The 26,207-nt window shown below is 35.8% G+C and overlaps 1 protein-coding gene and 1 long non-coding RNA gene across 2 annotated transcripts in view; one reads left to right on the top strand and one right to left on the bottom strand.

Moving 5' to 3' along the window:
- Positions 1–26,207, top strand: part of LOC134804691 (basement membrane-specific heparan sulfate proteoglycan core protein-like) — a 185,765-nt gene that overhangs the window by 50,903 nt on the left and 108,655 nt on the right. The window contains exons 2-9 of the mRNA XM_063777814.1: positions 6,401–6,536; positions 8,282–8,360; positions 9,531–9,598; positions 10,363–10,543; positions 12,032–12,204; positions 12,771–12,896; positions 12,987–13,091; positions 16,193–16,309. Of these exons, the coding sequence (XP_063633884.1) occupies positions 6,401–6,536; positions 8,282–8,360; positions 9,531–9,598; positions 10,363–10,543; positions 12,032–12,204; positions 12,771–12,896; positions 12,987–13,091; positions 16,193–16,309 (985 nt within the window). The remainder of the gene's footprint in view (positions 1–6,400; positions 6,537–8,281; positions 8,361–9,530; positions 9,599–10,362; positions 10,544–12,031; positions 12,205–12,770; positions 12,897–12,986; positions 13,092–16,192; positions 16,310–26,207) is intronic.
- LOC134804946 (uncharacterized) overlaps positions 1–26,207 on the bottom strand; it is a 371,780-nt gene that overhangs the window by 16,408 nt on the left and 329,165 nt on the right. The window lies entirely within an intron of this gene.

The raw sequence follows: 26,207 nt of genomic DNA on the forward strand, positions 1-26,207 counted from the left end.
CCACTTGTTCAATACTTGAATGAAATAGTTATGTTATTCCTTAATATTAATAATACTAACCACAACATTGTTTACAACGACAGTTCAAATGGTGACATTGACAACCACTCAAAAGTACGCAATCGTCTTATAAATATCTCTGGTTTCCTTGACTGATAAAAAGGTTTTAGTTTCTTAACACGTTTCACAAAATTATTTTCGAATAATTGGAAACTATCTAAAATAATTAAAAATAACAAGGAGGTTGTGTTAGTTGCACCAAATGAACTTGCAAAAATTAAATACTAAGAATAAATCAAGAATAAATACTTACTTCTTCAATACCAAACTAACAAACCTTCTTGCGTGGTAGGAAATAGACAAGACGTCTGATGTTTGAAATTAAATTTTCATTGAACTATACTTATTGAATGTCATATTCTTCAAATAAAAATGTTAGATGCTCGTGGCTATTTAAATTTGTGGGGCTGTGTAAAAGATATGGTGTACCAAACCAAACGGAATGTGAAACTGCGGACGAAATGAGACAAAGGCTAATTGGTGCTTTCTGCGGAGGATAAATGACGAAGAGCATACACTATATCGCATGTGCATCGACATACTCGGGTACGGGCTGCGGCGGCGTTGTAATACACGGAGGTACATTAGAACACCGTATGTGAAAAGAAGATAGTATTAAATATTGGAAAAAAGTAATTATCTAAGAAAGTAATAAAATTGTTTGTAATATTTTTGCATGCATTTGATTTATTTGACATTTATGCGTCATTCATACATCATTGCGATACTGTCAACGATCGGAAAAAAGTGTAAAGTCCCGAGCTTTCCCGACGGAGATCCTTAATCTAGCCGTCATGTGCACATGCTATAGGGTTATCACCACAGTTAAAAAGTAGTATTTTTGCAATTTTTATTTTTTACTCAATTAACGATTCTTACCATTACCAATAGTCTCTGTATCACTTAAACGACCTAATACTTCCGGGAAGGATCGTCGTGCCTTTCCACCCTGTATACATATAGGTATGTAATTAAATATATTTGGTGGCGCCTGTACACGCTTTAATTTATTAACCTTTAACCTTTTTTGACGACCACAAAATGTCATTGCCGTAAAGTCTGTAAAGTGGGTGATTTCCGAACGTAAAAAAATGGGAGGTGTCAAAACAAATTTCTTTGACATTTTAGTTATCATTTTATCAAGTTCAAATGGACAACAAGTGGCAGTTATTGTACGTTTCTCCCACTATATAAATTCGCTACGTCGAAGAAAAATACTGCAAGTATATTGTGTTTTATATTTTGGTACATTATTAGATAATGTATGTGTTTTTTAGGGTTCCGTACCCTAAGAGTAAAACGGGACCCTATTACTAAGACTCCGCTGTCCGTCCGTCCGTCCGTCTGTCACCAGGCTGTATCTCACGAGCCGTGATAGCTAGACAGTTGAAATATTCACAGATGTATTTCTGTTGCCGCTATAACAACAAATAATAAAAAGTACGGAACCCTCGGTGGGCGAGTCCGACTCGCACTTGTCCGGTTTTTTTATTGAATTAATGACAATAAAATAAACAAGAAATCGCTTTTCTTTTAAAACTATTATCTACCCGACTCAGTAATCAAAAGTAAAAATATGCGTGTCAGGCCTGTTTAGGTTAAATCAGACTCAGTCTCGTTTAAGCTAAATTGTATGAAAGAAATCGTAATCTTACTGTCTGGCGGAAAGTACAATCAGATATAATATAATTTTTCGCCAACGATAAGTTTATAAATTATAATAGGTACAGTTGAAACTGTAAGCAGCGTTCCATTGTGTCGATTTTGACTACGGAGAAGATTAAAATGCAAATAGTATACAGTTTACTAACGTGTTTATCTTAACAGTTACCTACTTATTTTCTGTAATTTATATATATTTTCTGTAATTTATATATAGGTACTAAGTTCTTGACCTGAATTTATCTGGAACTCATTATTTTAAACAGTGTATGGTTCCTATCCTTCATCGCCTTTGCACATCATATCCATTAACAAGACGAATGTTTATTTTTTTAGACAGACATATGGACCTACTTCCAGTAAAAAATATTCGCACGTAGTTTTATATTGTGAGTATCTACCTACTAGTACTAATTAATAATAATGATAGGCAAAGCATTGCAGAGGTTCACAAGTACATACTAAATAAGTTTAACATGTGTAATTGTAATAACAAAGTTTTCTGATATTTTATTGTGTAACTTAAGCATATATATTATGTACATTCAGCATCAAAAGTAGCTGATCCACACTACGCGTCAAAAGTGTCACACACAAGAAAATTGTGTATTTTCGTTTTGCCAAATTTGACCAAAAGTCATAAATATATATGTATAACATTTTTTGCTCTTTATTATCTCAGGAATGCGTGGTTAAATAAAATATGTCGAGTTATTCGAGCGGTGGTGGCCGAGTGGATATGACGTCCGACTTTCAATCCGGAGGTCGCGGGTTCAAATCCTGGCTCGTACCAATGAGTTTTTTCGGAAATATCATTTGATATTTACCACTGGTTTTTCGGTGAAGGAAACATCGTGAGGAAACCTGCATACATCTGCGAAGAAATTCAAAGATGTATGTGAAGTCCCCAATCCGTATTGGACTATAGCCCAAGTCCCCTCGCGCATGAGAGCGCAATTATTATTATTATTCGAGCCCACGGTGTACATAAGATTGTAACAGATACTTTTGAATTCAAACTGTAGAGATATATCTCTATTTGGAAAAGTATTCCAGGATGGCAAATTCTTTTGGTACATTGTTTCATCCGCTACCATTGATGCTAACTGTACCTACATCGCACATTTTCATAAAGTGCAAGAGTAGGGGGAGCTGTCACAGGGGCAGCTTGTCTGCGAGACGGGAAATCCAATTGAATAAAGTCATGTTGCATTTGTTTACGTTTTCTTCATTCTCCAGTGAGCGTTGCAGACATCATAGCGTAGCTGTCTCTGCACGCATCCATACTTTAATGAAAATTGAATCAGTACTTACATAAACGCTTTTCGTCCACGTGTGTCCAAGGGACACATCTAGTCTAAATCTTCTAAGGCACCTACTTATCTGTATAAAAAGAACAATGATATAATTTTGATATTAAATATGTTGGAATTTGCACGGTATTCAAAGTCAAGGACCATTGAAAAATATGCGATTTACTAAAAATGTGCTCCGGTTTGATTAGTAGTATTAAGGCCCCGTGGATTTAGGTTCTTCTCTTATTCTCACTGAGAGTAAGCATGAGCGAGATGGCTGTGCGTGCACGAGAACGCGGATATCATGAATTTGAATTTAAATTTTTATAAGTTTAGTAAAAAGGTATTCAATGAGTTCGATCAAATATAAAATAACGCAATTTTTAAAGCAAAGTTTATATTTTTAGCTTTTGTGCAAAAATTGTAACAAATTTTTAAGTTGCATTTTAGACCTATGTTCGTGATTTTATTCCATCGAGCAAAAGTCAAGAAATCAGGTTTCGAATCATGAAGCTACTGGAGAAAGGCTTCAAGATTGCTGATTATATTTTTGTCAACCGTAGTGTGATCTAAAATAGCGCTACGTTTTTTTTAAACACTTGGTGGTGTAGGGACACCACCAAGTGTTTGTTTTTTACTAACTTTACCTAGAAACGAATCGAAGTAGGGACTTCGATTCGTTTCTAGGTAAAGTTAGTGTCCGATTTGTTCAAAGGACTTCCGTAATACCTGGTAATACTAAGTAGGCATCAATGGTTCTTTGTTTCTTTATTTATTTTTCTTTCTTAGATACAGGTAACATATAATGTAATATAATAGTCGTAAGTCTCATGTAAACGTTTTGGTGCTAAACTGTAAGTTTATATTGAAATAAATAAATGAAATGAAAATGGTTCAAGCCTTGTATAGGTACATAGTAGTTTATGTATGTGTATTCTTGTAAAATGGTTTGAAGACGGGTTACACCAATAAGGTTATTTCATTTTTAATGTCAATACACGAGTACCTCGAATGTGTTTCGAGAAAGACAAAAAAAAACATATTTCTGAAAGCAATATTTTAGTAAGAAGACAGTGGTAACGTTTGACACCATTAAGTTGCGAGTCGCGTCGTATACACTCGTCGGCGGATCATGTCGGACTAGCTAAAATTGCAAAGAAATCCCGCTCGGTGCCGGCCGGCCGCTCCGCCTAATTGTGGCTTGGGTGGCGATTTATTTGTGAATCATGTGCTGAAGTGTTATATGTGTAAACATTGCCATATGAATACCAATGTACCAAGAGGTATCTGAAAGAGCAATTTTGGTAATGTTTTCGATATATGTAGACTAATGAACTTGTATCATACCTAAGCAGGCACGGATAGACACAATTAAATAGGTCGATATAATAGTCTCAGCCAAAGTGACATAAATTAATGTATTTTACAATACATATGGTGCTACTTTACCGCCCTAGAGCGGTAATTAGCACAATACGTGCCATGTCAAAAAAATTAAAGGGCCATATGTACTGTAAAACGTTGTACAGTGCACATGCGAAAAGTTAATTCGCAACGAGTGGCGATTTAAAACACTGCCTTCCGTCTTGTTTCAATTTATCGCCACTCGTTGCAAATTTCCTACTTTTCGCCTTTGTATCGTAATGCACTGGTACAGTAGGGGAGATGTGGCTATAATGATCCCTCGGAGTAAAATGATTCCCCATCGTATCTGAGCAACTACTGGTGCCATCTATCTAAATATGCAATAAACGTTTGCCCCGTGACCCCGCCAGTTGCCTCTTAAAGTGTCATGAGTCATGACGGTACCAGCATGCAGCGAGATTTTATTAGGAAATGATTAAAAAAATATATGTCTAATCTACGGTATGCCTATTTTCCGAATCCCATTACTTTTAGCATGTTACGTTTTATTCAAATTGTGTTTCACTGTCGGATCTTAATGATGTTTAGCTATACTTTAACGATGTTTATACTGACGCAAGTTTTTTGAAAGTTATATTTTTATCGATGTTTTCAAATTTGGTGTTTGAGGTAAAATGGTCCCTATTCGTAGGCGTAAAATGATCCCTTAAGTAATTTACTATGAGCATTTCCTGTACAGGCCATAACATATCATGTCGCGAATTTATGTGTGCAAAACCACTTACTTCCGAAAAAATGACCTTAGGAAGAAATGCTAAGGGCTCTTAATGCGATTAAATTATGGATTGCCTTTTAAAATAGCAAGCAAAATCTGTGCCCCTGACGGCGTTAAAAATAAGGCCAAAATAGAAAAAAATAGCACTCATCTTCTGAAAATATAGAAACGCTGGAATCGACTGACTTAAATGATTAAGACGAAGAAATCTTGATATTACAAAGGAATCATCTGTGATTATTTTAACTCTACCCTAGGGATCGTTTTATACATACCTATGTATAAAATGATCCTTTACTAAACCTTTAGAAAACATAACATAATTATTTAAATATATAAAAAACACGAGAAATAAGTATGCAGTTAGTTACTTAGTTAAGTAAATGGACTATTCATGAAGACCTAAATCTTGTGTTTTTGTCTCCAACTGTGAACACACTAAAGTTTCTCCCTTAAGGGGATCATTATATTCATTATACCCACATCTCCCCTACATATGGTGCTAATTTACCGTCTTAGTGCTAACTATTAGCACTATACGTGCGTAGGTATGTCGAAAATTTAAAGGGCCATATGTACTGTAAAACGTTGTACAACACACGTGCGAAAAGTTGTATAAATATTGTCAGAGTAATCAGTAAGCTAGTTCGTAATGTTATGACAATTGTAGTACCTATTCATGTAAATCAGCGTCGTATACTTTAGAAAAGGACACATTTATGTAATTAATAAAATAACACTGTTTCTTAAATGTAATTATAATAATAATAACACCAGCTATGTATGTATATACATTGGCTATGTATATATGTGTAATTTGTAGCTTTATAATATTTATTGAAATACAAATTAACTGTGCTGGAACGTTATGAAGTTTAACAATGGATTTCTAGTTGAATATGGCTTAGTCTGGGACTCATAATAATACATAATAGTAGGTACGTAAGAATTGTATAAAGTAAAATAAATACCTACAGCGTTAGGAGTGTAAAAAGTTATTTTCGTGTAAGTATCTGCGCCAAAAGGGGCTGCCGAAATGTTTTAAGGGCGGGGCGTGTTCGGCGGCTTTGCCCAATCACTAAACTCTTATTAAGGTCGTCATTCTGTATATTCGCCAGTATATAGCACGATCTTAATCCCCGTTGACCCATATTGTTATGATCACTTATTTACTCATTACCTAATATAACTTAATAACATTAATCTATGTTACTAATTAGTCTATTTTTTTATAACTTTACAGGTGACCTCCGAGGATCTGTACTGGGAGGGTGAGGAAGATGCGTCGAACGAGTTCCTTGAGGTTAAGGAACATGAAAGCGGTCTCGCCGGTCACCTGTCTAGAATAAAACGGCAGTTTGATTTCTTTAACATTTTCTGTAAGTAAATATTGAACTACTATTATAATTAGTAATTTAAGAAACTTTTAATTATACGAGTAAGAGTGCATTGGGGTAACTTCAGAAACGGGATAGCTTTAAAAATCTCTAATATCTACTAAGTAAACCAGGAGCACTCGTAATTTGGCAACACGGTACTGCAACGCTTGCCAAGGTATCATGCTTACTATTACCAAAGAGAATAGATAGTATAGAGGGGTCCTGTCATAGTAAATTTTGTAGTTACAGTACATTTACTGCCATCTATCGACACACGACTAAAACTCAAAATGAAAACGTATAAAATTATCAAAAAATGTATTTATATGGATAAATGATTTTATTATTTTTATATCATTTTGACCCATGTTCATTCACTGATATCTATGTGTTAAAATTGTTAAATATGAAACGGTGTTGTCACGCCATCTAGCTGAGCATAGGCCAAAGGTGTGTGCGCCATCTATCCGAGAATGACTTTTTCTTGATTTCCGATGCACGTTTTTTCCTTAGACTTTATTCATCTTATACGAAGTTACATATGTCTTTGCTAGGGCAAACTTGGTAATTCGGTGATACTCCGTTATAATCTTACACAGTTCTCACCATGAGGAAATGCGAGCTATAAAATCATTGGCAGCTGTCACTTTTGATGCTTGCAATTGGGTTGGCAGCGATTTAATTGCTTACATTTCAGCATTGTAAGCTCAGCGAAAGATAACAACGCATTATCAACGAATTACCAAGTATCACCGATAAGCCAAGGTTTGCCCTATTACTGACAGTAGAAAGTACTTCTAGTTTAGTTAATTTACCCGTGAACAAGATGCATGTAACTGCGTCGAAATATCGGGAGCTCGAAAACAATACAAAAGGTAAATCAAGGTCCATATCCCGGTCGATATAAGTCGTCTACTTCTAGTTTATTACAACCTATTTGCAATTTTCAAAATTATCCGCTTTTGTCAAGCCATTGATGATTTTGACTTGTTGTGAGTATTATTATATAAGTAAGGCAATGGCGATGTTATTTATTATCAGTGTTTATTTTTTAATAACTTTTTTGTGCTTAGCTAGTATCCATACAAGGTGATGTAAAAATTGTTCCAATGAGGGTTTCCGCGATCGAGTTTTTCACTAGATGACAGCACCGTGGCGAGAGGTCTAGCTGTCATAATCCACCAATCATGTTTAAATTTTTTTTAAGGGTGGATTTTGACAGCAGCTGTCAAAAAGACCTCTCGTCATGGTGCTGCCATCTAGTGAAAATCTCGATCGCGGAAACCCTCATTGTCACTTGGTCGCTGTTGCTCATTGGCTCAATTCCTACTTGATGTACAAAGTCGAGAACGGAGAAATTTGTCACGTGGCATTATTATTCACATAAATGGTTTAAAAGCTGTTTTAAATGGTAAATTACTTACGATTTCATTTAAAGTAATTTACTGGCTCAATTTTATTTAATAAAATCAGTCCATGAAACATCTGCAGCGGATTTGATAGCCCACGCAATGCACGTGTTATTTTAAACGTCAAATTTCCATGAAATTATGACGTATAAATGACACTTGCACTGCGTGGGCTATCAAATCCGCTGCAGACTATTCTTGGTCCGACTCTAGGTATTTACAAACACTGTTCTAAGTTGATGTTTACCTATCGTTGGATAAGCATCAGCCATGTTTTTACATTTTAAGATCATGTATATATTATCTGTTGGTAATTCTAAATAATAAATGTTTCAGCATCGTCGTCGTCGACTACGCCGGAGCCGGAGGACCTCGAGGACACCAGCACGGACGACCCAGCTGGTGGCGTCGTACCGTAAGTGCATAGCCCTACGGCGCGATTCGGGAAATGAATTAGAGATTCACTAGACATAAAATAGTAAAGATATGTGACGTCACACGGCAAAAGGTACATTATGGCGGTTGGCGGTTACGCTATTGTTAACGCCGCTCCAATATTATTGCGGCGCTATGCGACGTAAGCGCCAGCCGCCATAAGGTACCTTTTGCCGTGGAACGTCACATATCTTTACTATATCATATCTAGTGAATCTCTAATTCATTTCCCGAATCGCGCCGCTAATCTTATGAATACGAGTAGTTGACTGGTAAAGAATGCCTTAAGGTATTAAGAGTCTCAAGAACATAGCCGCAGCCCGCAGCCATACAATCGAAGTTACGTTCTTAATGATATTTTTTAGGGTTCCGTACCAAAAAGGTACATAAGGAACCCTTATGGTGCGACTCTGTCAGTCTGTCTGTCACATTGCTAAATAGCTCGAGAACTAATGAAGCTATCGATTTGAAATTAGGAATAGTTGTTTAAAATATATCTGTGCCCTAGCATTCGTTTTCGTTGCTAAATATATGTAACATAAAAAACAGATAACTAAGCGTAACTTTCATGCGTGACTCTTGTCCATTGCTTAACATTTTTGTATCTTACAATAAAGTTTAAATAAATAAATCTTAAATCATTAACGAGCCTTAACTCCGCTCTGCATCTCAAGATTTCGCACGACAAAACTGGCCCTTTGGGTTCCATCTATTTCTGTAAAAGGTTTTCTTTATGAAATTTAATAATTGTATATATCTAAAGAGGAATACTGAGCATATATATAATTATATCCGTTATATTAAATAGGGAGTATTACTGCAATGTTCTGCCGCCAGAGTGCAGCACAAGTGCACTTAACTTAAGTAAAGTACTTAAGTAAACCATAGAGTAACCTATACAAAATAGGCCTTAAACAGTATTTTGACAAGTTTTCACTATGACATTGAGTGCGGATAGTGCCGCCCTCTTCGCAGAGTTTTGCAGTAATACCCCCTATTCAACAGACATTAATATTGTCACCTGTTGACAAGTTTGATTTCTAATTGAACCTTTAACTATTGCAGGTAGGTAGCCTTAAGAACAGCTTCTTAAAATATGACAGCGCTATGACACATGTAGGTAAATCATACATAATGTTTCTGTTTTCAGGTTCGATGATGAAAACGGCGATGGTTCCGGCGCGCACGTCCCCGTGGACACCTCGGAGCCGAAAGAAAGTGAGTATTAAATAAAGCCATTTTTCCAAACATAACCTTTGGCCTTTGCGCCGAGTATCTATCCCACTTAGAAATTTGGCATACCTACATATATTAATATAGTATATTTGGGTCAAAAACATTCTGTGTTCGCGTCTTTCCTTAGACATACACAAGAGTTAAGGGCTATAAAGGTTAATTTTCTTATGTAACCCTTATCCACGTGAAAAGGTCCTCCTTTTATTTAGAGAACTATGATAAAATCATTACTTACATGCCCACAAGCTGTTAACTTTTGCCCACAGGAGAGAAAACTAGCGTGTTCGCGCGAACTGTACATTTTTCTCTTCTGTGGGCAATAGTTAACAGCTTGTGGGCATGTAAGTAATGATTTTATCACAGTTCTCTGAATAAAAGGAGGACCTTTTCACGTGGATAAGGGTTAAATAAGAAAATTAACCTTTATAGCCCTTAACTCTTGTGTATGTCTACAGGAAAGACGCGAACACAGAATGTTTTTGACCCATTTATACATTGGTGCGAGTGAAATTTACAAATAATTTCGATAATAATAATGTCAAAAAAGATTAAGACGATAACATGGAGTATAAAGTAAAAACTTTCAACCTTCAAAACCTTCCATAGACGAGAATTTAGAAGAATTGGCTCTCAGTCTGTTATTTAAAAGTTTCGCATCTATTTTATATTAGGTATGCTAAAGAATAGGCAGATCGAGTGATAAGAGCTTACAAAATCTGATATTTTTTTTTATTAACGTTTCGCAGAGACGCTCCGCGTTACCTTTGTGGCAATGCAACCCTATCAGGAAGAATACTCCAACAGAGACTCGCCGCAGTTCCAGAACTTTTCCAAGTCCTTGGCCAATGCTGTAAACAAGATTTACGAAGAACAAGGCAGAAACAGAGAAATATCCGGCACTCAAAGAGCAAGCCTCGTTAGGATACAGTAAGTCGAAATTATATTGTCTATAGAAAAATCTGTTTTTAATCAAACCCTCTACGTGACTTCAAAACGTTATGAGCGCAGGAGAGCGTACTTATTTTTAACTACTCATGATAAATACCTTTTCTCGATCATAGATCTACATGAAGAATAATCATAATCCCTTTATTTGTCTGCCCGAGAATTACCGAAGGCACCCGTTTACTTATTTAGTTGCGTTTTGTGACAGTGCACATTTGAAACTAGTTTTTACGATTCTCGAATAAATCTGCAAAGGGACTATAATTGATTCTCTTGACGATGATTTATATTTTTAATTATAACATTATAAGTACATAACTTCACAATGTAAAGCGACTTAAAGATTTGCCTTGATGACGGAACGATTCGTACAATAAGTAGAGTCAAACTCTATTGCAATTGCATGAGTTCCGTTTTACATAATAACCTCAACGAATTTAGTTGTAGGTACTTGCATAAACCATATAAAGGTCAAATACAGCGTTCTTTGAACAAAAGATTTTCTTTGCAGAATTAATCTCTGTGTTCCTAAGATGTATTTTAGAAGTGGAGCCACAAAGACGCAGGGGTGGGAGGTGTTTTCAGTGTCGGCGACGTCTAAGGTTAATAATTGTTTAAGTTTAGGTTCCATGTTAATGTTGGTATTCTTTTCAACCAGTCAACTACCTAAATCAAAGATGTAGACGTAGATTTCACCTTAACCGGTTCCGCGGTTATTGATTCCCCATACAAACCTACACCTACCTTTCCACTTTTAAAGGAACATTTTTGGGATAAATACTATCTTATGCTCTTCCCCGGGACTCAAACTATCTCTTTAATCTAAACCGGTTCACCGGTTATTGATTCCCTTACAAATTTTCACCTCCCTTTTCACATCCGTACGGGATGATTTTGAGATAAAACTTAAACATCACCACTAAACTTGACCTAGTAGTTTATGATATAGGTACATATATATCAAATTAAAACTGAGAGTCCCCTACCTCCCTCTTTTACATCAAAAATCTTGGTGGCTCCACTTCTTAAATCCATCCTTGGGTCCTAAGAACCAATCCTGTCAAAGGCAATCTTTTGTTTACGCAACTCCGTATTTCACGAGTTACAAGTAGGACTATACAAGTAGGAAATTAATATTTTATAACAAAATACTTCATTGATAATACTTAATATATATTTTGGTGATTTGTGTCTAATAATTAAGAGATATTCTAAGCTACGTCCTTTTGATATCCACGTTATTTTTGTTAAATAAATATTAGTCTGAAACGTCAATGGCATGAAAATTTCACCGTATCCTTCGTGTTTTAAAAACACTAGAGCACTTGTCAGTCGGTCTTTCCTCGCGGTGACGAGAAATGCGTCTTGAGACTCTCGCAACGCTCAAGATTACACTTTTGTCTTACAATAGTATTTTACTACACCTATACTTTGTACATTTGCATAACAAATGAATACCTATCGTTCCAGATCTCGAGCCACTGACGACTTCTCATGCAAGGTGACGCTGGACATCGTAACAACGGGTTATTACGACATGGATAAGATCGCCAGGATCCTCCAGGACCACATTCACAATCGGCGCTCGCTGGAGGGTGTGGTGGTCAGCGAGGCGGACTTTAGCGCCACCAACGTCGACCCAGGTCTATATGAAATACTGGCGATAGCCTCATTGCTCGAGCATAACACATTGTTGCGGATACGCTCTAGTGCGTAAGCGATACAGCGCTATGCGCGTATATAGCGATGTCTTGCTCGCACACCGGAGCTACGTGCAGATCTGCGTCCAATGTTAGGTACTTACACTAAGCGGCACACCGAGTACAGCAGAAAATTGAAGAGTGGAATTGGTTATCAGAATCAAAATTTATTAATGTACTAGTAAACAGGTAAAGTATTTGAAATATGCAGGTTCATTCGTGTTTTTTTATGGTTTTAGTTTTCATGTTTTGTTTTTATTACGTAACAACATTATTATGTTTTTTATTTCTTAACGTATGTGAGTATTCAATTACTTTGAGAAAATCTTATAGTACATTATGCAACGTAGGGGGGCTAAGTGAAATTATGGAGACGAGGGTTTTTATAACATAACTCTCGCCGGTACAATATAAGGCCTATCGTAACTATATTGTTACACGTAATTATATTGTACTATATGTACTATAAATAAGTTATTTACATATACGTTTGAATGTATGTTACGTAGCATCAAATGAGTCGTGCCCGGACGATTGGGTCCGGTGCGATGGCGGAGCGTGCCACCCCGGATACACGCGCTGCAACGGCGTCAAGGACTGCTCGGACGGCGCTGACGAGGCCGGCTGTCCGTCGGGTATACTTATTTATCATTTATTTTTGTTCTATATATTTTTGATTTATTTGTTTGTTTTTTAATATTCTTTTTTTTTTTTACCGCAAAAAGACGATTCCATTAATGAAATACCTAGAGGTGAAGAAAATCTGCCGCTACCTGAAACCGAGAGACCCAGTTCTGCAGTGGACCCAGACGAGTCATCTTCAAATTCAGGTAAGATATTTGCAAATAAGGAAATAGGTAAGTACATTTTATTCAACAGCAATATTGAGAAAAAACGATTACTTTTCACCACAGAGGTATTAGAATAGTAAACTGTATAAGAAAAAATTGTATCTCCGAGGCTGAATTAGACGGTGTAGGGTGCCATTATGTTTTGTGGTAACTGGATTGTCAAATCGTCGGGTGACAAGCAAAAGTCACTAAGTACCACAAGTTCATAGCCATAGTGAACCATATTAGTACTTAAAGAAGGTCGATTTTTGTTTAATTTTTTTTAGTAATTAGTGACTTTAGCTTGTCACCTGACGAAATGTTAGTGTTACCGTATAAATTATGTATGGATAGTAGTACTCAGTGTCAAATTAGAAACATCATCTAGTTTTGGAGTTTACATCTCTTCTGCAATCAATAACTATTTAAGACTACGTCTTAGCCATATACTGGCAAAGTAGTGAAGGAAGTATTACACTCATGGAATGTTAATTTTAATTTAATGTTTAACTACTGATACAACATCAGAGAAATTACAGATAAAAGCCAAAAACACGTGATTACGGGTCTATTCAATAATAGGTACGCGTCATTTTGGATCTCTGGATTAGGTACATTGTAATTGTTACACACTGCCTAATAACGGCACTATTAGGGTTCCGTAACGGAAACCTTATATTATAAGTAAGTAAGTAAACACTTTATTGTACGATCAATAAAGGACCACTCGTGCGTCTGTCTGTCCTTCTGTCATAGCCTATTTCTCCGAAACTACTGGACCAGTAAAGTTGAAATTTGGTACACATTTGTGAAAGTCTGTGAACCAAATACCCGTGCCAAAAACGAACACGTCACTTCAAAACTGAATTTTAAACATAAGGGGCCCACAGATTACCAGTTCGCCGGACGATATCAGCCTGTCGTTGTTCGGAGCTGTCAAATTTTGCTTCTAACTGACAGGCCGATATCGTACGGCGGACTGGTACCTAATCAGTGGGCCCCTTAAGGGCCACTTTTAGGGGGTACCTAATGAAAAAATAAAAATAAAAGAATTTTCTCAAACATGCAATGAAATATTGATGTTATGTTCCTTATAATAGGCTGCGAAGTATGACGTTTCAGGTGCGGCTAGGACAAAAGGTCGTTAATGGAATTTCATACACATCTTGCAGGCCTAGGCCGGCAAAGTCCTTTTTTTTAATTTTCATTTCACAGATATTTGTGACACAGCATCGTGGCATTCATCCATTAAAAAAAAAACTAGAGGCAGTATTTGCTTTATGGTTCGTAATGACACTCTGCCACTACGCCTATAAAAAAAAACAAAAAACAATGTTTGCTATAATTTGCAGTTTTATTTGTATAAAATCAACATGAACTTAATAAATAAATCATTCTATAATTTTATAATTTTCAATTATAAATTTAACTACACAAATTAAAACATTTAAAATATTTCATCTAAACGTTAGCGGTAAAAAGGTCTACTCAAACACGCGTAGTTATATTTTTTAAATTGTTATGGAGGTAAACATAGTCTAATAAAACATGGTCTTCCATTCCCAGAGTGACACGGGCCTACGTCACAACAACATGGCCGCTATATATAGCGCTATCGCATATTATCATATAGCGCTGTCGCATGATGACGTAGGCCCGTGTCAGTTAGGTGACCTAGAAAAGACGGGAATGGAGTACCAGGCGGAGTATATTATTATACCATGGAGGTAAAGATGAAAAATATTCATTCTGTTTTATTGGATTTATGGTGCGTTGTTGATTTTTTGACTTTAATATGAGTTCCGACGAAATAACGAAATTAATATTAATTGTAAACGTAGGTGTTGGAATTGGCAGCGTAAGCAGAATTGATTTTAATAACTTGCTGCCTCTGCCGCCAAGTCAAAGACGAAGTATGTATATGGTTGCTTATGGCAATTTTATTATTTGAGAAACTAAGAAAAATGGCTTACAGTTTATTAGAAACAGTTTTGTGGCATATTTTAAATGAATGTAACTACAAATTCGTCAACACTGTGGAAATTATACTTATTTACTCCATGCATAAAGCAACGATGTATTTGAAACATGATATCAACATGAAAGACTATGTAAACTTATGTGACGAAAACGACAGTCAGATGGATACAAGGCGAAAAAATCAAAGATACATGAAAATATACGGGTAGTAAAAATACACGACTCGTGTAAAACATACGCGTGATAATGATATAGGTACGTGTTGGTCATATTTTGGGTGTAGTTTACTTTTAGTTTTTTCTATAAATAAAACTTGGGTTTCGTGGATTTTTTATTTTATTTATTTCATTGCATGTTTGAGAAAAGCACTATACATACCTCGGCGGGAAATGGGGTTGCCCGCGCTCAGACCTATCTATGTCTTCGGCCGGCAACCCCTTTCGTCCCGGCCTCTGTAGTAATGTACTATTTATATACATTTAAGATAAATAGTTAGAAGATTATTTAAGGAAATAGGAGAAAAATTACCATTTCCCCCCATGGGGCCGATTTTTGAATTTCGATCGCTCGATTTCGTCACTCGAAAAGCGGTGGAAAACGGCGAAATGCTAATTTTTTTAATACGAGCGATCGAAATTTGGAATCTAGTGGTATTGACCACTCGATTTCAATTCTATTAGTAGAATTGAAATGCCTAGTAGTGGAGATATTAATGAACGAAATACACGAAACCGAGCGGTCGAAATTCAAAAATCGGCCCCCATATCTTCAAAACTACTGGGTGGACATAGTTAAACAAGGAGAACACTCTGTGTATGAAAGTGTCCGTCAAAAAGCCTTAAATATAGGTGGCGCCACAATACCTACAATAATAGATAAAAAAAAATCAAGTCATTGACAGTGTACTTCACTCCGTCAATTATACTTACTCTTTGCCGTCAATAACGGCCAAGTTTATTTCATGTCCTATAGTTACTTTAGCGCCACTCTGGTGAGATTTGGAACTGTTACTTATAGCTGACACTTTTCACATGTTCTCCCATAAGAGAGTTTACTCCTTACCTCTACCCTCCATAATAAATAATAACTAGCAACCTGTGTAACCACACTTTTGGTTTCAGAGTGCCACACGGATGAACTGACATGTGACAACACGCGCTGCGTGTCGGTGACTAAGCGTTGCGATGGCCATAACGATTGCGATGACGGATTGGATGAGCAGAATTGTCCATCGATAGGTAAGTCACTTATGATTATAAAAAAACATTACCTAAATATACTTTTTAATCTCCAAAGGGATAGACTTCAAATAGTCGGTATTCTTCTAAAAGTAGTGACTTTGTGAGCTGCACCTCGCGAATTCCCATGGCTCCGCCAATAAATTTATTTTTTTATTTTTTACATTTTTAACGAACCTGCTCGCCAAATTCTATGAAAATCGGTTTAAAAATGTATACCTACCTTAGAGAAGAACATCTACGAAACCGAGTGAGTATAATTTTTCATCGCTTTTAGCTTAAGTGCCTTAATAAATTGTATCTCAAGTGATCGATATCAACAAAGTCAAACTGCCTCTAAAGGGGCCCACTGATTAACAGTCCGCTGGACGGTATCGGCCTGTCAGTTAGAACAAAATTTTAGAATAGAATAGAATAGAATAGAAATACATTTATTTATGACAAACAAACACAGATGACAAAAACATGTTGACATTTTGACAGTTCCGAACAATTGACAGGCCGATACCGTCCTGCGGACTGTTTATCAGTGGGCCCCTTAAGCAATGCTATGCTGCGTCAAGTATTTAGTGTAGGTATATTCTTCGGTACTTACTTAACCGCTATTCAAACTCAAGTGTGCAATATATTTATATCTTCGCGGCAGAACAACAAAATCATTCATAGGCAAGCAGAAGCTTAAACACGAAATATATGTATGTACTACAGTCGGCATCAAAAGTAGCGGATCAGACTACGGGTCAAAAGTATCTACATTCTCTTATAACTTTACAATAAGGGATGTATTTATGGAGAAAATATTAGACTGTGATAGATATTTTTGAACGCAATTGTTCCCTAGCGAGCGAGAGATATTTCCCTATTTGGAAAAGTATTCAAGGTGGCAGATACTTTGGGCGCATCGCTTTTATCCATTACTATTGATGCTGACTGTACGTACCTTTCAGACTGTTACCGTTAAGGTGACAGTCCATTTCCAACGACAGCAGCACTACCATTCATTTTACTATGGAAATTGACAATAACAACGACACATTCGTACTAGTAGTGCAAATGCGGTCAGAAATGGAATGTTACCCTTAGTAAATTCCGTAACACACATTTAGCATTGCAGTCCCTTACGGACTATAACGTTCGTTGATAATGTATTACATTATATTGAATCGGGCAAACCGGTAGATATCGAGTTCCATGGACACCTAGGCAGGTGTTTATTAATCTTTATTCGTCAGTATAAAAAGTCTACCTAAAATCACCACTTAAATCTTGAGTGGAGTTCAATGACATTCAAGTGCATTATGAAATAACAGTTTATACCAGTAGCGCATTTTGATAGTAGTTTGAGCAATAACAATAAGTTAAAAAAGTAGTGGTGAGTATGAACAATATACTTAAGTATCTTTTCACTTCTCATGCTCAAAAAGTGCACCTTTATGTCGTGCGTAGACGACATAAAATCGCATTTTATGCTCTAGAGCATAAAAGTAAAATTTTCTTCTAAGTCTAAGGTAATCGGTCTCAACAGCCAAACAGTTAAAACATATTGCACAATTTTACTGAGCAATAAAATTGTGTAGATGACAAAACTTGTTATATTATTTTATTTTTGCTACAATTTATTAGAAATCCTTTTTTTCTGTCATTAAATTTAGTAAATCACATAAAATAGGAGTCGATTATCGTTCAAAAATGCTCCGAAATGTTTGACTTGGCAGAAAACCAAGCGTCTGAAACTCTGATCCCATGTTGAAAGTTACAAAAAAAAATTAAAAATTGAGTTGGCGGGAATTGGTTACGTATTATGTTCTTTCGCTTTACGACAATTTCGTGGTGTAAATTGCTGTGAAAAATGGGTTTTATTTTCCTCGCAATCGAAGTGAAAAGCAGAGTGTACAACAAGGGCATAAATGTCCATTTTTACCCTAGTCTACTATTTTGGTCTTCGCTTCGCTCAGACCAAAAAAATGCCTCGGGTAAAAATGGGTCCCTTTATGCCCTTGTTGTACAATCTACTATTTGTGCCTGATAGACCAAAAAGAAAAACATTAGAATAACATTATTACATGGTTATGAAAAACTCAAAAAAATCACGTAAGGAATGGAATGGACTAATATTGTCTACTTTTTCTCCCTTGATAATAGTGACATTATGGAAAATATTTTACACTATATACCTAATGCAAACGGAGGGGTTATATTACATATTGTTAACGAGGGAGTTAATTCACGAGAGCGGCAGGCTGGAGTTATGCGATCGGTATATGAGGGCAGCATATGACCAGTCGTAGTGACTTGGGAAGCACTTGGGAAAGGACTTTGTCCTGCAGCTTCGCAGCTGGCACTTTTAGCCCTATCTATCTATTATCGCAACATATTTAAATAAGTTTAATTAATCTTTACAGAACATTATAAAGTTCTATTAAGAAACGAAGCAACGCTACTTACTACTGTGTTACGAGTGTAGTATGACATAAAGCTGTGTTGGAATGTGGAGTGCGGTCTGTGGGCGGACGCATGATTCTCAAGTGTTTTAATCATATCAATTCTGAGCTCATATTTAACTGTTTATGCGTACTTGACGCCATTATACTAGCATCATGTTTGGTAACGACGCTTCATGATTCATCATTATGCTATGGTTAGGAATTAAATATTTGTTTATACTTAATTTTGGTCCATGCTTAAGAGTAAGTATGTATTACTGTGGGAGATCGTAACTCGAGTGTCTTGCACGCGCGAGTGAGTTGACCGCATCCGCTTGAAGGTACATTTTTGAACGCACTGCTTACTTGTTTTTGTTCGTTCACGCAGTATAGATAGTTGACCCTTATAACTAGCACTTCAGTTCGCAAGTAGTGCAAGCTCTTAATGAGTTATAAATAACAGGTACACTAGTGTGTAACAGTTCGCTTTCGGCGTGGCGAGCAATTTAAATTAATTGGAATTTGCCTCTTCTTTCTTAAAATGTGACTTACTTTCGTTTCCTGTATTCCCAAAGATAACGGTTGTCCCTAAAAAAATATTAAAATGAGTTTAATGTTAATTATGACTGACGAGAGTTTAAATTCGAAGTAAATGAAATAATATGGAAATTGGACATTTAGGAGCGCGAGTGCGGAGCCGAAGTCAATACGTAATAGAAGCCCTTTTGACAATTTAATGAGATGTAAGAGGTACACCGAGCGGACGCTGCCCTTGTCCGTGTCATGGGATGCATGCAGAGGCAGCACCCGCTAGGGTGAAATGACTACCTATATTAAGAGTTGATGGAATCTAAACTAGCTAATTGGGTGAAAGCTATGGACTAAATATTGGGCTATGGGTCTATGGGAGAAAAAAATCGGACGCCCCCCCGTCCCATTTTCACGTCTACGATTACTAACTTATTGTTATTGCGACTTCACTCTGGACTGTCGGCTAGACCAAGCCAGAGGCAGAGGAACCTGTAACACTCACCCACCTTTCGGGTGACAGAGCTCCCCCAGGAGCACACCCCACGTACCCGGGGTCGCTATTCCCGAACAGCTCGCAGCTCGCCCCAAGCCGTCCTGCGTTGAGCGTTGACTGATTGCACTGGTAAAACCAGCGGGTGATGGGGTAATTGATACCGATACTAATAGGTACCTAGTCCGCACTACATTCTCTGCCTCTTTTCTTTCTGCTGTTGGTACTTTCTGATGTCATATATAAATTATAGTACACAGCAAAAATGTATAAATATTACATGACCACGAATAGCGCGTTGTAAAGACATTATCTCTTGACCATGATGTGTTTATTATGATGACTTAAACATTCTTCGTATTACGGTTAGGATGTAGGACTGTAGGTTGGAATTCTTAATAAGTAGGTAGGTACTCGTACGACAGTATATACCTACTTTAATAGTTTTTATTACATCTGAAACCCATTACAAAAATATAATAAAGTTGTATCATCAACATCCAAGTGCATTATGAACGTTTATTTTCTTTCTTTCTTGGGGGCCGATTTTTGAATTTCGATCGTTCGAAATGCTAATTTTTGAAATACGAGCGATAGAAATTGGGAATCGAGTGGAATTGACCACTCGTTTTCAATTCTACTAGTAGAATTTAAATGCCTAGTAGTGGAGATATCATTGAACGAAATACACGAAATCGAGCGGTCGAATTTCAAAAATCGGCCCCTTGGTCTATTAAATACCAGTTAGATTAGATCAGATATTGTGCTATCTTATTAGTTACAGATATTTTTACAGCTGATAGTACTCGGTCCCTGGAGTATATTTAAGTATGAAACAGTATAGCTTATACGATGTTTTTTTGGAGAAAACTGAAAAACAAATTTGCTACGTAAAAACACCCTGTTAATGTGATTATTAAATCTCATTGCACAGATTCTGGTACCTCTTTTACACCTAACTGACTGGCCACAGTTTGCCCGCTTAACCATAATGAAATTAAATTTTTTGTTCGGTAAATGAAAACAATTTTGTTTTATTAAATATTCTTAATTTCTATTTAAAGTTAATTGTTTTAAAGTAAAGTAGCACCTTATATACATATAATCTGATCGGATTATATAAGCTAAATTCCAGATTATTATTAAACGCTTCGGCGATCATTGCTTTTTTGCGAGTTACATCTCGCCCTTTGTCTTACAGCTTTATGTTATAACTTATAACATAAAGCTTATAACTTATAAGTAGTTATCTAAAATAGTACCGTAGGTATATTGCCAATGTCCTTAGTATTATTTATGATTCCTTCTAAGAATATAATATAAATAATCACTAAGGTGGGTCAGATGTTTTTTATCTGTAGGTACATAGCGGGAAAAAAATCTGCGTTTAATGGGCAACAATAGGGAGTATTACTGCAATGTTCTGCCGCCAGAGTGCAGCACTAATTTGTTTAGTAAACCATAGAGTAACTTATACATACTAGGCCTTAAAACAGTTTTTTGACAAGGTTTTACTATGACATTGATGCACCAAGGCGGTTTGTTTACAGGTGGCCTACCGCGAAACGCGAAAATCGAAATTTATTTATCTGCCTCTCTATCGATTGAATAAGCGAGAGTGATATAGAGGCAGAAACCGAATTTTCGATTGTCGTGTTTCACGGTAGGCCATGTGACTGACCTAGTTACGCATGATGTGTCACTGATGATGTCAATGAGGTTTGTTTACTGTATGTGCTAGTGGTGCCACCTACGCAGAGCTTTGCCTAATATTCCCTATTAGCAGACGTAAAATGATTGTTTACGTAAAATGATGAATAGCTTTAAACTATGCGTAACGTAATACATCACATCATGATTACGAGTATGACGGTGTGTTCCTGTTAAGTAATAGCCACGATGTTATGGTTATCAAAGATTACTTCTCGTTAAGTCTCGCTCGGAGCAACTGATTACAATGAATTGGTCTGTTGGCTACGCAACTCACATTCCTGCGAGTTAATTTTAATTGTCGGGAACTTAATGTGATTCAAAACAGACATATTAAGCGCTTGATGCAAGTGAATACAATTCGTCTGGATCTGTTTAATATGCATGTTCTTAGATTTTTCAAAACAGAGTGAATCGATTTTGCAAAATACTTTTCGTTGATCCCATTGTCATTAAATCAGAAATGCTGACTTAGTCTCGATTCAGGATCTGATTATTGGCCCTGAAAAAAACAAAGGAACTCTTCAAATATCACTGACACATTTAATATAGTAATTTTTTTATGTAGTATTTTACTCCCGCATATATGCTCTCGGAGTGCATCATAAAGCTTTAAGACAATAATGTCCATAATTGAAACTTATAATTATTTTATGAAGTCATATTTTATAGTCGTACAAAGTTTGGTATATTTGTAAATATAGAGATTTTAATGTACGTATTCAGTAAAAAGTCATAAAAAGCGTACGTGCATACATGTAATTTAATACGTAAGCTAAGCTAGATCTGCTTAGCCTTGACCGTTTTATGCTAAAGCGCTTCTGTAATTACTGCAAAGAGTTTTATAGTTGGCCACTCCTGACGTCGTAGCTTGCCTGTACTTTGCCTTATTGCGGTACTCTCGTTTTTTGTAAAAAAAAATAGAGCATTGCATTAAATAGTTTCAATTTTCTTTTTCAAATACGTGTCTATATTGTATACCGATACCTGAAATTCCAAACTACTCGTATCGTAAAATGAATTTATCTTTAACATAACCGTCTCGACACCAACATTTTCGATTAAACACCTACCTACAAAAACCAGCCAAGCCGTGTCGGATCACGCATACTGGGGGGTTCCGTACCTTTGCGACCCAGTATCTCAAAAACGGTTAGAAATATTAACGTGATTAATAAGTGAAAAATAAAGTATGTAGGTAGCCTAAACAATTCCCCTTTTGCATAAAAGTCCTTCGTTCTGTTCCACCCGATATATGCCTGTTATTAGTTTTCGCTGCTAGAAATCGCAACACAAATGAAATATAGCAATTATAATTTTTGTATCTTATGTAAATCCTCTACTCGCTCTATTTTCATTGAATTACAATTTCTAGCAATGAAAACTAATTACAGGCATAAATTTGACATATAAATATGTTACTTGAATGCGTATGCCAAATATCATATTATATTACACGTACAGTCAACAACAGAGTTATGAATACAGGCAAAGTGTCAAAAATATGTATACAGTACTTTATTGCCTGTACATTAAGGTCGTGTATACATATTTTTGGCACTTTGCCTGTATTCATAGCTCTGTTGTTGACTGTACATTCTTATCCGAAAAATGCTTAAAAATAATATTATAACACAAAACAGTTTTAAAAAGAAACAAAAACAACAAAAAACTAAACTACCTAAGGAAGCAAATGACGTATTACTCTATCGAGAATTAATTATTGAAAAATCCATCTTAATTAAATGAAGGTGCCGCAATTTATAACTAATTATCAGGCAATATAATAAACTAAGCCTTTCATTAGCACAAATTAAAGCAGCATGTTCTGAATAACAGAGTAATAAAATAACTAATAACTCACTAGACGAGAGTAATACATTATTAATACATAATAAATAATATATAATTAATATATGTAATATTATCATATCGAGCATGAAACTATACAATTAAAATTAATTTAATAAAAGAAAATACAAGTACATTGTGCAACGAGGGTAAGCGAGATTTTGTAAACGTGGACTATAATTCCCGATAGCCACAAGGCTGGAGGGAATTAAAGACTCCAGTTCACAATATCCTTACCCGCGGAGTTACACATAATGTTTTTCATCGCACTTGCGAAGAAAATAATAAATTTTAATGAAAAACTGCCAAACACATATAACCGGGTCACAAGGCAGCTCGCAGAGGTTCTAGTAGATAATGGTAATGACAATAAACAATCACTGCACACATATTACAGCGCTATTCTTGATAAATATTGTTCCTGTTAGGGTTACGTACCAAACGTAATTCCGTACAAAAAAAACCCTTATAGTGCGACTCTGTCTGTCCGACTGATTTCATGTAGGTATTTATTTAAAACCGAACTATGTGCTCAATCGTATTCTAATCGCGGTTTAATAATTTAAACCTGCAATGCTGTCAGATGTACCTGTGCATAAAAAAATCTCATATTATGCCTCCCCTAAGAAATCCTTTAGATTAAAAGGGAAATTAAGAATAGTGTCTGAACGGGGTCAAGTGGCAGGCAAGTGCCTCGCATCGAAGCCTGCGTGCCGCTGCACAAGTGCTGACAAGTCCAAAAACCCTATTCTCTATTACTTTTCCGTATTTTTTAAATACTAGCGTTGCTGTTGGCACAACGTCGTTCGTTCAACTAAATTGAGCCCGCCCGAGATGTTTTTTATTAAATATATTTTTATTGATAGCTACAAATATTATACAGCAACGGATGTCTATTTATATCAATTTGGATTTTTATCATTCCACGTCAAGATTAACGCTCCCACTATTTTACGAGAATATATTGCATATTCCTTTAATTGTTAACCTAAAATAAACGTACCACCAGATACTCGTAAGTGTTAAGTACTTTTTATCCGTACCCAGGTATATTAAAACACGCAAATAAATCGCGAATGAACCTTCGATGCGAGGTTTTGTCCGTATACTTCCAGTTTTTTATTAAATAAATATTTTTTCTTGTTCTATGCCTTCAGATTCATATTTTTATATAAGAAAGTGATCCAAATCCTCGAAACTATAAAGATGATATTAAAATTGCTACTGCAGGAGCGTTGTTCGTTAAACAAATCATTACAAAACACAAAATATCTATGCCATTATGCCATCATCACTCGATTCAAATGATAAATTACATAAAGTTTTATAAAAGATATGAATCTAATTATCATAATAAGACAATTGAATAGCTTGATGCATCGTTTAGACCAAGTTTTTTTAGTGAGGTATAGTATGTTATTAGCAGCATATCGATGGATAATGATTTTGTGTGTGTGTGTGTGTGTGTGTGTCCGACACACACGTGTCTGTGTGTGTATATTGAAGATAAATAAAATTTTAATTGGCTTGTATAAGTAGGTGCATATCGAATATATATATCGTCAAGACATATACTGCCGTATTCGAACTTCAAGATATTCACAAGAGACGACACGTACTAGATCCATTCTAGAAACGTTATAGTTTAGATATCAACTAGTTCTCTTTTGCAGCGCAATTCGGGCAATGTCACTTTTATGTTAGATAGAGTAAGATATCTATTAGATGTGAATTGGATCTCTAAGTCATATCCTGTGGAAATCGTTCAAGTGTATCTCCAGAATCGCGCAAATGTCAAATTTGACAGGTTAGATCTTAAACATATCCTTATCGTATCTTGGTGATGTCTAAAAAATATCTAATAGATGTCTATTTCAAAATCCGAATCGGGCCATAGGCCTTTCTACCTCCCCGTATTAGATACTCGTATCAACCAGCGACAAAGTGTGTAAATACAATGTGGCTCATTTTTATTTTTATTCAGTGTATTTGTATATATTTATTTTGTTATATAAAATAAAATAATAATATAATTACAAGCAGAGTCAAAGTACCTACAATTTAAGTCTAAATTATCTACAAATAATCTAATTCATCTATAAATTCCCCCTTGCGGGGTTTAAGCAAAATCTATCGATAAATTGCAAGAAAAATGTTATTTAAGTATCGCTTTCGACTATCGTATACCTTCCAGCACTGTTTCATCGGTTTGCGTGTTGTCATCAATCGATAGTTTGTATTCATTATAATGGCATGTCGTTACTGTGCTTAAAAATTATTCCTTGCTACGCTATAGCGCGATGCGCCAGTGCTTATCTGCACGTACATCTCGGCATGGTGACATCGCGGTCACTTACTAGTCTACGATTTTATTCTAATAAAAAGCGTTTAGCTGTTAAAATCATGTAAAGGAGGATTAGTCTTGGTTTTTCATCTTGCATTTATAGGAAGGAATGCGTTATTTACGTTTCCACTATAATAAAATAGTATTTTAGTAGTTTTCTGTAGGTATACTGTTTTAATTTTTAACAAGCAGAAACGTCTGCTAACGAGTCAAGACAGACCCAGAGTTCAAGTCTCACCCAAGACAGTAATTTTTCCACTTTTAAATTTATTCTAAGCTTAGGTATACTGTTATTCAAATTGTACCTACTTTTCCTTTTCTTTATATATCTGGTTAATTATTTTTAATCAATATAACGAGGATATTCTGAGTCACATAGTACGTATTTCGGAATAATTCATTCATTCGTTTTCAATTTACAGCAGTTCAAAGTCAACTTACAACATTTTCCGAAGTTTTCTAATAATTTGTTAGACCAAGTAGTGAAAATGTACGTTATATAATAATTTGTAATTTACTCACAAAGCCCTTTCATTTGATACCCCACAT

Source organism: Cydia splendana, chromosome Z (genome assembly GCF_910591565.1).
Source record: "Cydia splendana chromosome Z, ilCydSple1.2, whole genome shotgun sequence".
Lineage (NCBI taxonomy): Eukaryota > Metazoa > Arthropoda > Insecta > Lepidoptera > Tortricidae > Cydia > Cydia splendana.